Below are 14,632 nucleotides of genomic sequence, written 5' to 3'. Positions count from 1 at the left end.
AAATAACTCTCCTTGTCATTATCAGATATTTTCCTTACAGGAACAAGTGTACATGAAGAATTCACAATAAAAGCGGTGTTGAAAAAATTCACATTAAACTGTCTAAAAACAGTGTCTTCAATTGTAATTCGTAGAAACATGACAAGGAAAGAGAAGCAGGACAAGGTAACAAGAAAACAGTCTGTTTGAAAAAAAAAAAAAAAATCTAGAATACCAATGTTAAAATATATAGCTTAAAGAAACACGTGCAAACTTCTCTATGCACAGACCCATTTTAGAGCCAAAATAGTACAATAGTACAATAGTATAACTCTCCTTGTCATTATCAGATACTTTCCTTACAGGAACAAGAGTACATGAAGAATTCACTATAAAGCTGTGTTTAACAACTTAAAATAAAATAATGTCTTCAATTCCCAATCAAACGTCAAACATCAGAAGGAAAGAGAAGCAGGACAAGGTAACAAGAAACAGTCTGTTTGAAAAACAATTCAAAAAATACCAATGTTACACTTAAAACAATGAAATCTAAAATAACAATGATCTTAATATTTAAAACAGTGTAACAGTTTAAGTGCTAATAGTAGCAAGAAGGAGAAAATAGTTTCTTATCTCAGCAACTTGCTCTTCAAAGAGTGAACTCTTGCGGTGCATGAGTCTGATCCAACTCCAATGAACAGGCACTGTATCACTTCAAAAGTGAATTTTAATTCCTTTGGGTTGTCAAGGTTTAATGCATACACCAGGCCCATTAGGTTCAGAAAAGCATTAGGTATGTCACTCAGGTGACGCATCACCACTTCTTCCTCAATCACCAGGGCAACGTCATTGTAGAATTCTGGGAGAGGCTCAATCACATTTTCCACAACCACTAGGATTCCGATCACCACACCCTTGATCACATCCTCTTCACGGTCACTGGGCTTTGTAGAATGAAAACAAAATTAAGGTACTATTACTTAAAACCAATTTCACAATCAATTTAAAAAGTCCCCACACCCCTGCAAATTAAGAGATCTAATGTTCAATTTTCCCTTGTTTAGCCTTAAAGGTTTCACCTTACCTCACATATCTTCATGAATTTAGAAGGAGTCTCTCGCATATACCACGGTAGGCCAAGCAATGCTGCAGTCCTCATTCTTTGGTTTGTTGTCTGTAAAATATAGAATGATTAAAGTACCTGCTTTATTGGTTCAATCCTTTGTTTTTCTTTTCATTTATCCTTTCGCCCCCTCCCTGTCTTGAAAAATAAAAACATTAGTTTAAATTTAATAGTGGATGTAACCAGCTCATGTCACTTAACCAGGAGTGTCTAAGGCTGCTTTCACACTGGGATCGTTTGTTGCGGTCTTATGGACTCCGAGCCCGAGCGCGATTGTTTCCGGTGACCCCCGCAGCATTGCTCTGGTTTCACACTCAACTGGATTCTATCAAACCCTGGTGCGTTATTACGTCATCACAAACGTGCATGACGCATGATAGAAAACAGAACGTGGGTCAATATATAGTTTTTTTTTTTATTAATTCAGTGCTATTATGCGCAGCTGAGTGAACAACACAGGTTTACTGTGTGTGTGATGCATAAGGTGGTTTTCTGCTGCTTGCAAACAAACTCTTTTGAGGAGACAGTGGATTTACAAATTTGTTGTCCTGATTCCACACGCTATGCACGAACACACTGAAGGCTAACTCTTGCTCGTATTCAAGGCAAATCATCAACACTATCATCCCTTACATGTATTCTATTTAACTAAATGCATCATAATAAGCTTTAAACGCATGCGCAGGTCACATTACTTCCTGAACAAGTGCGCACCCGAGTCCGTGTTGCTTTCCTCCAGGTAGTCTTGGCTTCGGTACCCCAGTGCACACCCGAGTCCACATGACAAAATCATAATGTGAACGCTGTCATGTGGACTCTGGTGTGCACTGGGGTACCGAAGCCAAGACTACCTGGAGGAAGTGGTCTTTGTTCGAACCGTGCCGTGGTTCGGGTGAATGTGAAAGCAACACGGACTCGGGTGCGCACTTTTTCAGGAAGTTCTTCTGTCATGCCATTTGATCAAAAGACTGGTAAGAACCAATGAGGCTTCATATTTATGTAGTAGCTAATACAATAAAACATCATTGTAAACAAAGACTGACATTTTTATGTTTTCATCATACAAAGACATTGTATGATTTCAGAAGACTTTGAATATGACATGGAAATTGAATATGTTACTTTTTAGATGCTTACTCTGAAGTCATTGTATGAAAAGATGTCGCTATCAATAGGTTTATGATGCGAGTAGTGAGTAAGTGAGTAAATTATCACAGAATTGTCATTTTGTGGAGAGAAAGACTGCTTTAAAATAAATTGACTCACATTCTTATCAAGGCTCTCCAGTATTGAAGTGATTTCTGGAATGTCCTCATAACGCTTTGATCGGAATAACTGTATCAGCTTTGATAGATGACCATCTAGGCCTTCCAAAAAGGACTTGCTCAGATCCTTTGACACAAGCCTGGTGAATTCTTTGCTGATCTATAAAAACATAAATACATTTACAAATTGAACAAAGGGACAGTCTTAAAACATTAACAAGTTAAAAAAAAATCACTCAACATAATCTTAGGATATTAAGTTTGCCCATATCTTTCTAATAGAACAGCACAACTTTCACAGCCCAAGATTTTCTGATTAAAGCACATAGAAACAAATAAACAATTTACCTGTCTCTCAGTGAAAATTGCTGGCCATCGGATTTTCATTTGTGACACTGGTGGCTCGTCATCAACGACTTCTTGCCTTCTCAAAGAATACGTGCTGCTCATAGCAGCATCAACAAATGTAATGTCTGGAGTCCTCTTCATCATCTCCACAGCCATTTGCTCTCTTTCCTTTTCTAGACTTTCCCGGTCTTTGCCCTGAGGTAGATCTGGTAGAAAATTAGTTTCACAGCATCTTGGTTTCTTGACTTTGTTTCGCTTTCCTCTTGTCTCCCCAAGACCTCTCCTTTCAGAATTCACTTTCAGTTCCTGACAACCAGCATCTCTCAGCTTTTGTCTGTAGTTGCCCATTTTAAACTTCAAACTAATTTTCCACCCATACCACCCAGATGTGGAGCTTGGCTCTTTGAGACAGGGGTGTTTTTCAATTAAGGCAGCCGCTACACTCTCAATCTCTTCATTCCCAGGATAGGCTTTGTATGAGTATATATTTTCTGCGAGTTTCTCAAGAATTTCAATCTTAATGTCTCTGGGAATTGACAGAAGTGTTCCATCCTTTCGAAATGCCTCATTACCTTGTCTTAGCCTCAGCTCCACATCATAAGTAAAAACAGGGATGGGAAAGGTGGTTGGCCATGGCTGCGAACGGGCGGCAGATAACTCTGAATGGATGCTGGGTGAAGAAGTTGATGGAGATGAAGATTCACCTAAAATTGTAGTGTCTAAACTGGAGTCTGACAATGTATCTGGAAAGGTGAAAAGGACCTTCAGTGTCACCTTGTCTTTGGGCAGATCAGCTACGCAGGTAAGGTTACAGAAATCATGGAAGTCTTCATCTTCATATTGAAGGTCAAAAGAATCTTTCAGCTGGAGCTTGCTTTTGAGTTCAAGCTTGAGGCCATTAACAGAATCTGGAACAGGATCAAGTCTAACTTTTTGAATGTTCTGTGGGGAGATGATCACGCGGAACAACATTTTGAAGTAGGAATAGAAAATTCCAGGGTTTCTCTCCAACTGGGTAAAAAGATGTTATTAATTTGATTGATGATTACATATTTTAATGTGAACACCTAAAAAAAAATCAAATGTACCTTAGTGAAGCAAGAAGGTTTTTGGTGTGATATTTAACTTGCCAGCTCTGACATAAGGATAAAGTGGATGGTATCCATTAAGCTCCTGGTGTTCCACAACCTGCAGTTCAGAAGTGCAATAACTCGTTAGCTCATAACTTCGCAAATGCTCTATGTACCAGGCTTTGAAGGGTTTGAGGATGAATGACACTTTGTTGTTCACAATTATCATTTTAACAATCTCGCCAAAGTCGGGCAGTCCACTGGTGAACCCTACAGACAAAAACATTCCCTCCGAGTACTTGGTACCATAGATGCATGCATGGGTTGAAAGAAGTACAGTGTTTATGTTTCCATATTTATGCTCAATGGCCTGCCTCACTGAACGTTCAAGTGTGTCAGGTGAAACGACAGCAACGCGTCCTACTTCTAGATCAGGTTTGAAAACACTTGGCAAATCCAAGAAGTAAGCCAAAGCAAGCTGATGCTTTTTGGCCTGAGTAAACAAGACATTCTTGAAGTTTTTACTATCATGTACAACTCTCTTAAAGAATTTGTGCTTCCCCTCAAAGCGAATAGTCCAAAAATCTGTAAGAGGCCCAAATCGACGAATCATCTCAGGATAGTGTTCCAAGAAGTGATGTTTGGGGAGAATATGGAAATCTGGGAAACACTGTTTGAGCAAGCACCTGTGTTCTGAGATTTTGGACTCCAAGTAGCACAATGTCTCATCAGAAAATTGTCCAGTAGCTAGGAGCTCAACAATATCTTTCAGATCTAGTAAGATTTGCCAAGTTTTGTCTCCTTCTGGTACTCTGTGACCCATCATCAATGGCAGTAGCCTTAACAGAGTCCAGTTTTCATGGCAGTTTCCACCAATTGAATGTTTTGACACAAAAGTCTTTGAAATTTGTTGTGGTTTGTTTGTTTTGTCAGTAAACTTGAAAGGAAAAGATTTGATGACAGCGTTAAGGTCATCTAATGTGAAGTACCTTTTGGAAATAAAGGACTTTATGCAAAGACTTAACTCTGTTGGTACTATACCTTCAAACAGGTCGTGCATAAAATCGGGAGGAAACCCTTGAACTGTGTGGAAATAATTCAGTTTCTCAAGAACACAGTCTCTCTTTACTCCATTCAGGGAAACCAGTGAATTCATCTTCAATTCATCAAGGGTTTGTTTGTGAGTTTCAATCGTCCTGAGTGGAAACACCCCCTCTCTGACTTCATGCAAGTCAATATCCTTGCGACTAGCTAGGCAAAATCTGCAGAATTTATCTACATTAAAATTTTCTTGGAAGCCAGCTAGCGAGTGGGCCCCCAAGTTGTCCGCTGACACATACAACACAGAACCCTTGACACTTGTTCCCAGTTTTTGAACATACAATCCTTCCTCTTCAAGGACTTGAATGTCCTTAATGAGTGGTTGAAAAATGGCATCATAGCCATAAATCTTTACATCACTGCTATTACACAGACAAGCCAGATAAATTGATTGTACCGAAGACCTACACTGTGCTGGCAAGTTTGATATTAACCAATACACTGCACAGACCTTATGCTTTTTTTTGGATGTGCCCAGTGGGTTACATACCTCATAGTCATCTATATACACCCCAAGTGCAATGTTTAGACTCTCTGAGGAGAGCAAAGGATTCCCTTTGCAGCACAGTCCATCTCTGTATGTTTTAATCTGACCGGACTGGTCAGCAGTTTCCTGCAGGATTTTATCCAAAATGTCATCACAGTTCAACAACTCAGTCAAAACTTCCAAAATTGGAATATAAACAAACTTTCTTTGGGAGGACGATTCTAACAAATATTCAACTGGCTCAATTACTTTGAAGTTGTCCTTGTAATAATTGATTCTTTTGTATTCGGTTGCAAAAGGGCCACTCTTTGAAATGGAAGTTAGGGGATTTGTTTTTTCAACTATCTCAGCTAAGGCAGCAGTCAATTCATTGGTTAATAAACAATTGTGCTTAACCAATACACTTTCAATTATTTTTAGAGTGAACTCTTGCACAATTGAATAAACACTGCAAAGCTCATTTACAATTTCCTGTGTGGTGGCCTTTGAGACGTGTAAAGTTGTTTGCATGCGAAGTAACAGTGATGCTACTTTGTGTTTTATCAAATCCTGTAGGTCTTCAACATCTATGTCACTATCTACTGTTGAGCAATCCGGGCTGAATGAATGGGTTTCGGAGTCTGCACTTTCAGGGTTTGAATCATCAGGAATGCAAGTTTGATATAAGTCTGTTCGAAAATCTTGAAAAGTGCTGTGGTGATGATTCCTACTTTTGTGAGCACGGAAAGTGCTGCACACACTGCTCTGGAAACTACAGTTTTGAAACGGGCACGTCACTGACTCTTTCTTTTTAATGTGTGTTGTAAGATGAGCAAAATACTGTGAAATACTGCAAGCCTCTGAAAAATTACACAGGTCACAGTTCACATTTGATGTTGCTTTAAGCAATTTTGAGGAGGCTTGAAGACATTGACTATGTTCGCAGGTTAAATGCTTCTTCAGAGACAGTTCACTCCTAAATGTGCATACACAATCTTTATAGATGCATGGGAGTGGACAGTGACTTGCCTGATGACAGTGTTTAAGCTTGTAGTGTGTGATTAGGGCACGCTGGTTGGGCGAGGAAAATCTGCAAATCTTGCAACACCACCTCATTGATTTCTGCTTCCACTCTGCTTGCACTATACCGATCCTGCAAATAAAAAAATAAAAAAGTAAAACTCCATCCAAGTACACATATACATGTTACATACAGAAATATTCACTGAACATAGGGCTGCACAACTATTCAAATATCTAATTGTGATTACGGATGCCACGATAATGTAATTGTTTAAACAAGAACGCAAAACAATAGGAACTACCAGTGACGTAAGTGTACTCTGAAATAAAAAGTCCCTCACCTGTCAGCCGTTATACTGCGCTAGTAGCGCAGTGCGCACACTCTTTAATTGCACCCTGTGTATTACTTCACTACATAAGAAACTATGAGCATGCAACGTTGATACATTGTAAATTAGAAAGTCTCAAAATAAAAAGTAAAATACCACGTTACTACTAGGACGCCGTGTTAGCTAAAAAAGATTTGCTTGCAGGTATGATGTTCATTCTATTAATCAGGAGTTTCCGTCTTGTATTAACAGTTTTAGTAAGTATAGTGTATTTACCATGGTAAGTATTGTTTCCATAACCCAAAAATACCAATTTATGTTCACTTTGTCTTATTTTGTATATAGCCTGATAATAACTTTGTATTTTAAAAGACTGTGGTAAATCCAACATTGTTTTAACAAAACTAGTTTGGGACTGCTATTAAATAGCTTAACCTTGTTAAGTGTTTATTTATCAGTATTAGTCATATTCTTACAATTTATGTTTATGTTAAGTAAAGGGGGACAGTACTTGTTTAAGTCTACAATTTTTGTGTAAACAAATTTATTATAATAGGCATAAAAAATTACCATGGAAAAATTTGGGTGCCATGGGCAAACGAGTTGAGAACCACTGTGATAAAGCTAGGCTATCCAAAACATCATTCAATAATTTGTCATTAATAATCACCCATTACAATTTTAAGGGAATAATCGACAATTAGGCTATGATTTTTTGTCACAATAGTGCAGCCCTAAAACATCTTACTGCCCAAATACAATTATGAGGAACTAAAAAAATTAAAACTTCTTATTTCTATTTCTGGTGATACATTTAATGTTACACTAATGATGTTGCTAATAAAATTGAGCAGTGCTGTAAATATAGCTTTTATTAGGCTATGTGAAAATGTTTTATATAAATAACGTAATCCTGAAATTCATGATTCTTCAGGGCTTCACAGGTAACACAATCGGCATAAAAGTTGATTCATGTGATTATGAACTACAAAAAGTTGACATTATACTAATACAAAATCATGGCAAGTTACCTAGGCCTACAGAAGACGCACCATTTGCACGTGCTCAAAAACATTATGCTATGTCATTTGAAAAAAAATAACAACTGGGCATTAAACAGAAGTAAATCAAGCATTTTTATTCGTAATGGTAAACATAAATATGGACTCGCGGCGGAGCTTCAGATATTAACGTTACTGGTCATTCTGTGTTTCTAACGATAATGAGATCCGATCAAGAACACGCTAAAAAGTAATTTATATGTACACTTTTTTATCTATTTACCAACATTAACGTATACTAGTGAAAGACGACTTCTCTTTCTGCTCACGTCTCGACAGCAGCTCGGTGTCTAACACACTGTATAGCTAGAAAAAATGTGCGTGCCAGTGCGTGTAGCTCCTGATTAACGTTACAAATCAAGTTGTCTTAGTTTGTCAAATGTGATAGCATGAAATCAATACGCGGTCGGTGAGCGCAAATGAAACAAGCCTAATTTTTACATGAAAGAAAGAACAAATCAGGGTATACTTACTATAAAAATCCATCTGTAGTCATTCAAATAAGAGCTCCGTCGTCTTTTTCCTCGCATCAGCAACTCATGTCGTGATCTCGTCTTCTCGTGTAGAAAATGGCGATGGCGCGTTCTGGCTCAAATTCGTTAAAATAGTACGTCATCATGACGTAGAGTTTCTGGCACATGCGCAGAAAATATAAAATTGAAAGAACCTATGTTTTGTTGTTATATGAACACGTTATTTTAAGTTTTCCATTTCCCTTCAAGTTGAGGTTGTTATAACTCATCCTATTGTGTAGTAAGACGCTGCAAGTTGACAGGACATGATTTTACTTTTCCACCTGACTAAAACTCAGAATCACTTTTTACAGTGTAGGTGCTGCTTTCTCCACCACCGCACTTGTCGTCTGCTAAGGTCTCCGCTGGTTTTATCGCTGGAATTGTCGTCTGCTACAGCCTTGGTTTGCCTTTCACCACTATCAGGCTGTCACCGGCTACATCCTCAGCTGTCTCCAATACTGGACGGACGTCTGTTTCAGCCTCAGCTGCCTTTCACCACCACCTAGCTATAGTCTTGTTTCAACCTAACGGTCTTCTGTTAACTCCTAATTAACTATTTCTATTTCACCTTTTGTTATGCAAAGCTGTCTGTCTAGTGTTTTAAAAAAAAGACACTTTTTTATCCTTCTGATCCCCCTTAATAGTGGGGTTGTACATTTACAGTCAGAAAATGATTTCATCAAAAGGGAGTTCCCTTATGTAGTCTCAAGACCTGAAATCTTTTCCATGGTCCAATTTAAATTACAGGGGCCAAGTCATTCATTTATGTTTGTTTATAAGGCTAAACATCTACTCCACGTTCACTGCCTCTCCATTTTGAAGGATTGGTTTATTGTCTCTGCAGACTCAATTCCTGTATTTTTTTCTATCATTAAATTCTAGATCTGGGACTTTCTGCTGCAAATCAGCTAAGTCTAGACTCCTTGTTATTATTTTATTACTAATCTCTGGAAATGTTCAGCCTAATCCGGGTCCTGATAGCCTTACGATATGTGATACACCTGAAGATTTTAAATCAAGGTCTGGCCTGGGTATTATTCATCTCAATGTTTGGAGTTTAATGTCCAAACTGGATATGGTCATTTTATGGGTCAAGTCTGATGCTGACATTGTAGTTTTATCTGAAACCTGGCTGACTAAATCTGTCCTTGATAAAGATATTGGCATCGATGGGTATAATGTGTATCATTCAGATCGCCCCAAAAGAGGGGGAGGTGTTGCTTTTTACATCAAATCCAAATTTAATTCTAGTTTGGTGCTCTCAAAATCGGTGTGTAAACAATTTGAGTTTTTGGCCTTGGACCTTGAAGTCTCAAAAGACCACCAAATTAGGTTGGTTGGTTGGTTGTTATAGAACTCAATCTGCATCAAATGACTCTTCATCTACATTAATCAAATTTGTTAAGTCAAGTTATTTGTAATGACACTATTGTTGTTGGTGATCTGAACTGGGACTGGCTAAGGCCAATATCGGATGCTTTTAAAGAGCAGTGTGACAGTTTAAATTTGACTCAATTAATTAACACTCCTACTCGGCCAAATCCTAAATGTCCGGAGAAATCATCACTCATTGATTTAATCCTGACCAATGTCCCTTTTAAGTTCTCTGTAATAGGTGTTTTTGCTAATGATGTGAGTGATCACTGTGTAATTGCTGCTGTCAGAGGTACTAAGTCTGCACCTCGTATTGTTAAAAGGCGAAATATGAAAATGTTTGTTGAGCAGGGTTTTTTTATATGATTTATTTTATTTTGACTGGAGTAGAATTGCCTTGATTGATGATGTGGAATTAGCCCTGACTTTTTTTCAAAACAGTTTTCTTGATATTCTGAACAGACATGCACCTATTCGTAAATTTAGAATTAAGGGTCGGGACAATCCCTGGTTTACTCCTGAGATTTCTAATTTGCTCCACGAAAGAAATGTAGCCTGGGCAAAAGCAAGGAGTTCAGATACTGATGCTGACTGGGTTGTGTTCAGACGGTTGCGAAGCAGTTTCACTTCACTTTTCAGAAAAGCTAAAGCTGAATTTTATTTATCTGAAACTACAGAGAATCTAAATAACCCAAAAAAAATTCTGGAAAACTATTAAGTCATTATCTTCATCAACTAAACCAACAGGCTTTCCTTTGTCTTTAGTTAAGAATGGTGTATCTATATCTGACAAAGTAGAAATGTTAAATTGTTTTAATGAGCATTTCATATCATCTGGACTTTTGTTTAATTCTGTTGCCCCCATAGTGTCTTTAAATGACACCTTTATTACTGCCGACAAAACTTTCAGTTTTAGCTCTTTCTCTGTTGCTGATGTTCATAAAGCCTTGAAACAATTGAATCCTCGAAAACCTGCGGGCCCCGATCACTTAGAACCTTTCTTTTTGAAATTGGCTGCAGATATACTAGCTGAACCTCTGACTCATCTTTTTAATCTTTCACTGGTCACAAACAAAATTCCCAAGGTATGGAAGTCTGCTTATGTTTTACCACTCTTGAAAGGAGGTGACCCTACCTTGCCAAATAATTACAGACCCATCTCCAAACTTTCAGCTTTGGCTAAAGTGTTGGAAAATTTAGTTGGTGAACAAGTGAAAGAGTATTTAAATGCTCAGTTTTATCTAAGCATCAATCTGGTTTTAGGAAAAAACAGCACTACCACTCTATAAAAGTAATTATTGATATAGTCAAAGCGCTTGATGATAAGAAACACTGTGTGTCTATGTTCATTGATTTGTCCAAAGCATTTGACACTGTTTACCATAGTATACTAGTTCAGAGACTGATCAGTATAGGTATGTCTCAGCACTCTGTGGGCTGGTTTATCAACTACCTCGCTGATAGGACTCAAGCTACACAAGTTGATGGCCTAACGTCAAACATGCATTTATCTGTAAAGGGGTCCCGCAGGGCTCCATTCTTGGGCCACTTTTATTTACTATTTATATAAACTGTCTTGGGGAAAATGTCCAACATGCATCTTTCCATTTTTTTTAGCAGATGATACAGTCATTTATTGTTGTGCTGCTACCATTAGGAAGGCCTATGAATACTTGCATCTGCTTTCGATAGAGTGCAAGCACAGCTTTGACATTTAAAGCTTGTGCTTAATGCAGAGAAGACCAAAGTAATGGTCTTTTCAAACTCAAGGAAAAATGAGTTAGACCTGAATATTGTTACTTATCAGGGTAAAACAATTAAGGTAGTTTCATCTTATAAATATTTAGGATTTTTAATTGATGATCACCTTTCTTTTAAGCCTCATATACAGAATTTAGTAAAAAAGTTGAAATTGAATCTAGGTTTTTTCTTTCGGAACAAATCTTGTTTTACTTATTCTGCCAGAAAAAGGTTAGTCGAGGCTAAATTTCTCTCAATGATTGGATTATGGAGATCTGTTGTATATGAATGCCCCATCAAAGTGTCTTCAGATGTTGGATACTGTGTTTCATGGAACATTAAGGTTTATTTCAAATTGTAGACCCCTCACTCATCACTGTACACTTTACTCCACAGTGAATTTGCCCTCTCTGTCAAATCGCCGGCTTACTCACTGTAAGGGAAACAAGTCAATTTAGCTCAAAGGGAATCATTTAAGATTTTAAAGGGAATTTGAACAGAATCACTGTTTCACGGCTGAACACTGAGACGCCCTGCGATTCACTGAACGAGCCATTTAACATCAAATCTGCGCTGGATATTAATATCCAAAGTATAGCAAAAACACTATCAATTAGCACAGTAACAAGATCGGCAGTTTAAGACATTAACTTGTAAGCACAAAACACAAGATACTTCTCTTTTCAATATGAATAAGGCTTTATTAGATAAATCTAAGACATATAAACTAATCTAACACACAAACGCACGCACGCACACATTCACACAAGTTGCAGGAAGATCGAAAGTTAGGGAAAGATGAGTTTAAGAGAATGGAAATATGGAATCCCAAGTTTACAGCAATACGTTAAATTGCATAGACATGAACAGCCATCAATCACTTAATCAACCCTCGCATTGAGTTCCTCAATGAGGTTAAAATTATATTAGATACACCAGCACAAATGTCTGAAGGTACATTGCCTGTGTAAAGTTGTCGCTGATTGGCTGGAAGTTCAGTAGTCGCTGAAGTGGTCTTGGGAAGGCCCGTGGTGGGGCGTTGGCTGAAGGTGCAGAGTTGTGTGCGCTGGTTGAAGTTGAACGTGCAGACGAGGTCAGACGGCATTACAAAACTTAACTCAGAACACGAAACTCTCAAACGAAAAAAAGAAAAGAAATAAAGTTTGACGAGACTAGGTGGTGTTCCTTCTCATCGTGGCTAAGTAGCAGCAGGCGTGCAGGCTAAAGCACGCTGGAACCGCGCTCAAAGAACAGTGATGACAAACAGCATGGCTAAAATCTAAAGCTAAGAAGCAAAGCTAAAAGCAGGCATGACTGATAGCAAAAGCTAAACGCTAGAGACTAAAAGCAGACATGACTAATAGCAGAAGCAAAGTTAGAGACTAAAAGCAGGCATGACTAGTAGCAGAAGCAAAGCTAGAGACTAAAAGCCAGATTTTATGGTGTCCTGGGTATTTAAACTGGCCTGTTGGCCACACCTCAAAAGTTGTCTTGACCAATCAGATATAGTCTTGGCTGGGGGGTATCATAAATCATATGTTTATCTTACCAAGCATGTGGTCCGAATTTTCCCGCTCTTACAGGGTCTAATTTTGGACATGATTCCTATGACACAAAAATGATACATTTGACAAATTTTTGATTGTCTGGACTAATTCAAGCAAGCAGATTAGATTACATAGGTACTAGACATGACTATGTATCCTTAAGCTATCCCATAGTTATTAAAAGACATACACAATAAGTGATTATAACGTGATAGTCAAATGTGTGGGTTACACATTAATGAATGTGGAGTGAAGCGATGGACTGATTCGTTTATAAGTCTTTTTGAGTTCATTCTGGTCCATATATATGTACAAAAGACAGTTTATTTGCCATTCTCTTGACAAAGACTTCTATGGAGACCAGAGGTTCAAAGCCCCCTTCCCCCTTAGGAATTTCAGTCTGGTTCTGTTAGGTGGGGGAAGTCCATGGAAGTGTTTAACTCTGGGTTTACATGTGATGTCCAGCGTTGCATTTCCATTACGAACAACAAATTTGACACCAAATTTCTCTCCTTCGAATTGAAATTGTAAATAATTGTTCTAGTGGTGTTAATGTTGAAAGCTGTTCTGTGAACGAGTTGGTTGCTCATCTTGCTTGGGACTTGTGGCACAGAATGTTTTATGACTTCCTGAGGAATTCGGCTCGTGTTTCAAACACAGCCCTGATCGACTCTTTAATTTGTCTGGTTCGAGTCATTTCTGCTACATATCCCCCTTTCGATCGGCGAGGTGTTTAGCTGAAGACATCGTCGATCGCTGGAGAAACAAAGGCAGAAGAAGCGGACAAATACAGCAAACATCAAGACAACACCTCCATGACAGTTACTGTACTGGTGCAGGCATCAGGTTATTTAGGTACACGTGGTTAAGTTCAATTAGTCAATGTAGTTTAGCACATTGAGGATAGTTTTGTTGAGGATTGTTTTATTTTGATTCATCAATCAAATTTGTGTTTAACTTTGTTTGGCTCTTCTAGGTTGTCTTACTTTACACGTTTACCGTTAGTTTTCTAGTAATCTCATTTTCAATTAAATGAATTGACCTATCATGCATGGAGCTCTCTGGCTGGTGGATATTAGGTGTTCAGAGTCAATCCTAATATTCAATTCAATTCAATTCAAGTTTATTTGTATAGCGCTTTTTACAATACAAATCGTTACAAAGCAACTTTACAGAAAATTATGTTTCTACAATATTTAGTAGTAGCTAGTAGTTTGTGCACGTTTGACAGGATTTTAGAAAAAATAAAAAATAATAATAATAATACAAGACGTAGTCAGCTAGACGATGAACTATCAATATTATTAATTAATAGTTATTATATGATGCAGTCACACATGTAGCAATAATTGTTAGTTCTGTTTGTTGATTCAAGGTTAGGATCATCTGGGGTCCTCTGAGGGTCAGCATCATCTCTTCTCAGGTGTTCTGGATCCAGACTGGAGCTTGTGTAAATCCTAATTACAAACCATAGAAACAAAATAGAGACATCATTAGCATAGCTGCTGATCCAACAAAGTAAAATTAGTTTAACTCAAGCTAAAGAATAAAAATGCACATTTGATCAGATGCAACTACACTCACAATTTAAAAGATACATTATTCGTATGCTTGGCGAAAGAGATGTGTTTGTAATCTAGATTTAGAGAGTGTGTCTGAACCCCGAACATTATCAGGAAGGCTATTCCAGA

General features: G+C 37.9%; 1 protein-coding gene across 1 annotated transcript; it reads right to left on the bottom strand.

Moving 5' to 3' along the window:
• Positions 1–608: 608 nt before the first annotated feature.
• LOC132131316 (sterile alpha motif domain-containing protein 3-like) lies at positions 609–3,705 on the bottom strand. Its single transcript, XM_059543341.1, has 4 exons — positions 2,716–3,705; positions 2,369–2,527; positions 1,064–1,153; positions 609–923 (listed from the first exon to the last, which is right to left on the bottom strand). The coding sequence occupies exons 1-4, from the start codon at positions 3,685–3,687 to the stop codon at positions 609–611; spliced, it is 1,536 nt and encodes a 511-aa protein (XP_059399324.1). The 5' UTR covers positions 3,688–3,705.
• Positions 3,706–14,632: the final 10,927 nt, after the last annotated feature.

This window comes from Carassius carassius, chromosome 48, assembly GCF_963082965.1.
Source record: "Carassius carassius chromosome 48, fCarCar2.1, whole genome shotgun sequence".
Lineage (NCBI taxonomy): Eukaryota > Metazoa > Chordata > Actinopteri > Cypriniformes > Cyprinidae > Carassius > Carassius carassius.
The sequence above is the reverse complement of the archived record's forward strand: the minus strand, read 5'-3'. Positions and strand labels throughout refer to the sequence as shown.

What these genes read in the sequence shown, in the direction of transcription:
- LOC132131316 (XM_059543341.1), bottom strand. Translation starts at nt 3,687, where the DNA reads ATGTTGTTCCGCGTGATCATCTCCCCACAGAACATTCAAAAAGTTAGA. An exon ending in CAATTTTCACTGAGAGACAG is followed by an intron (nt 2,528 to 2,715) that starts GTAAATTGTTTA and finishes ATGTTTTTATAG; the next exon opens with ATCAGCAAAGAATTCACCAG. An exon ending in AATTCATGAAGATATGTGAG is followed by an intron (nt 924 to 1,063) that starts GTAAGGTGAAAC and finishes CATTCTACAAAG; the next exon opens with CCCAGTGACCGTGAAGAGGA.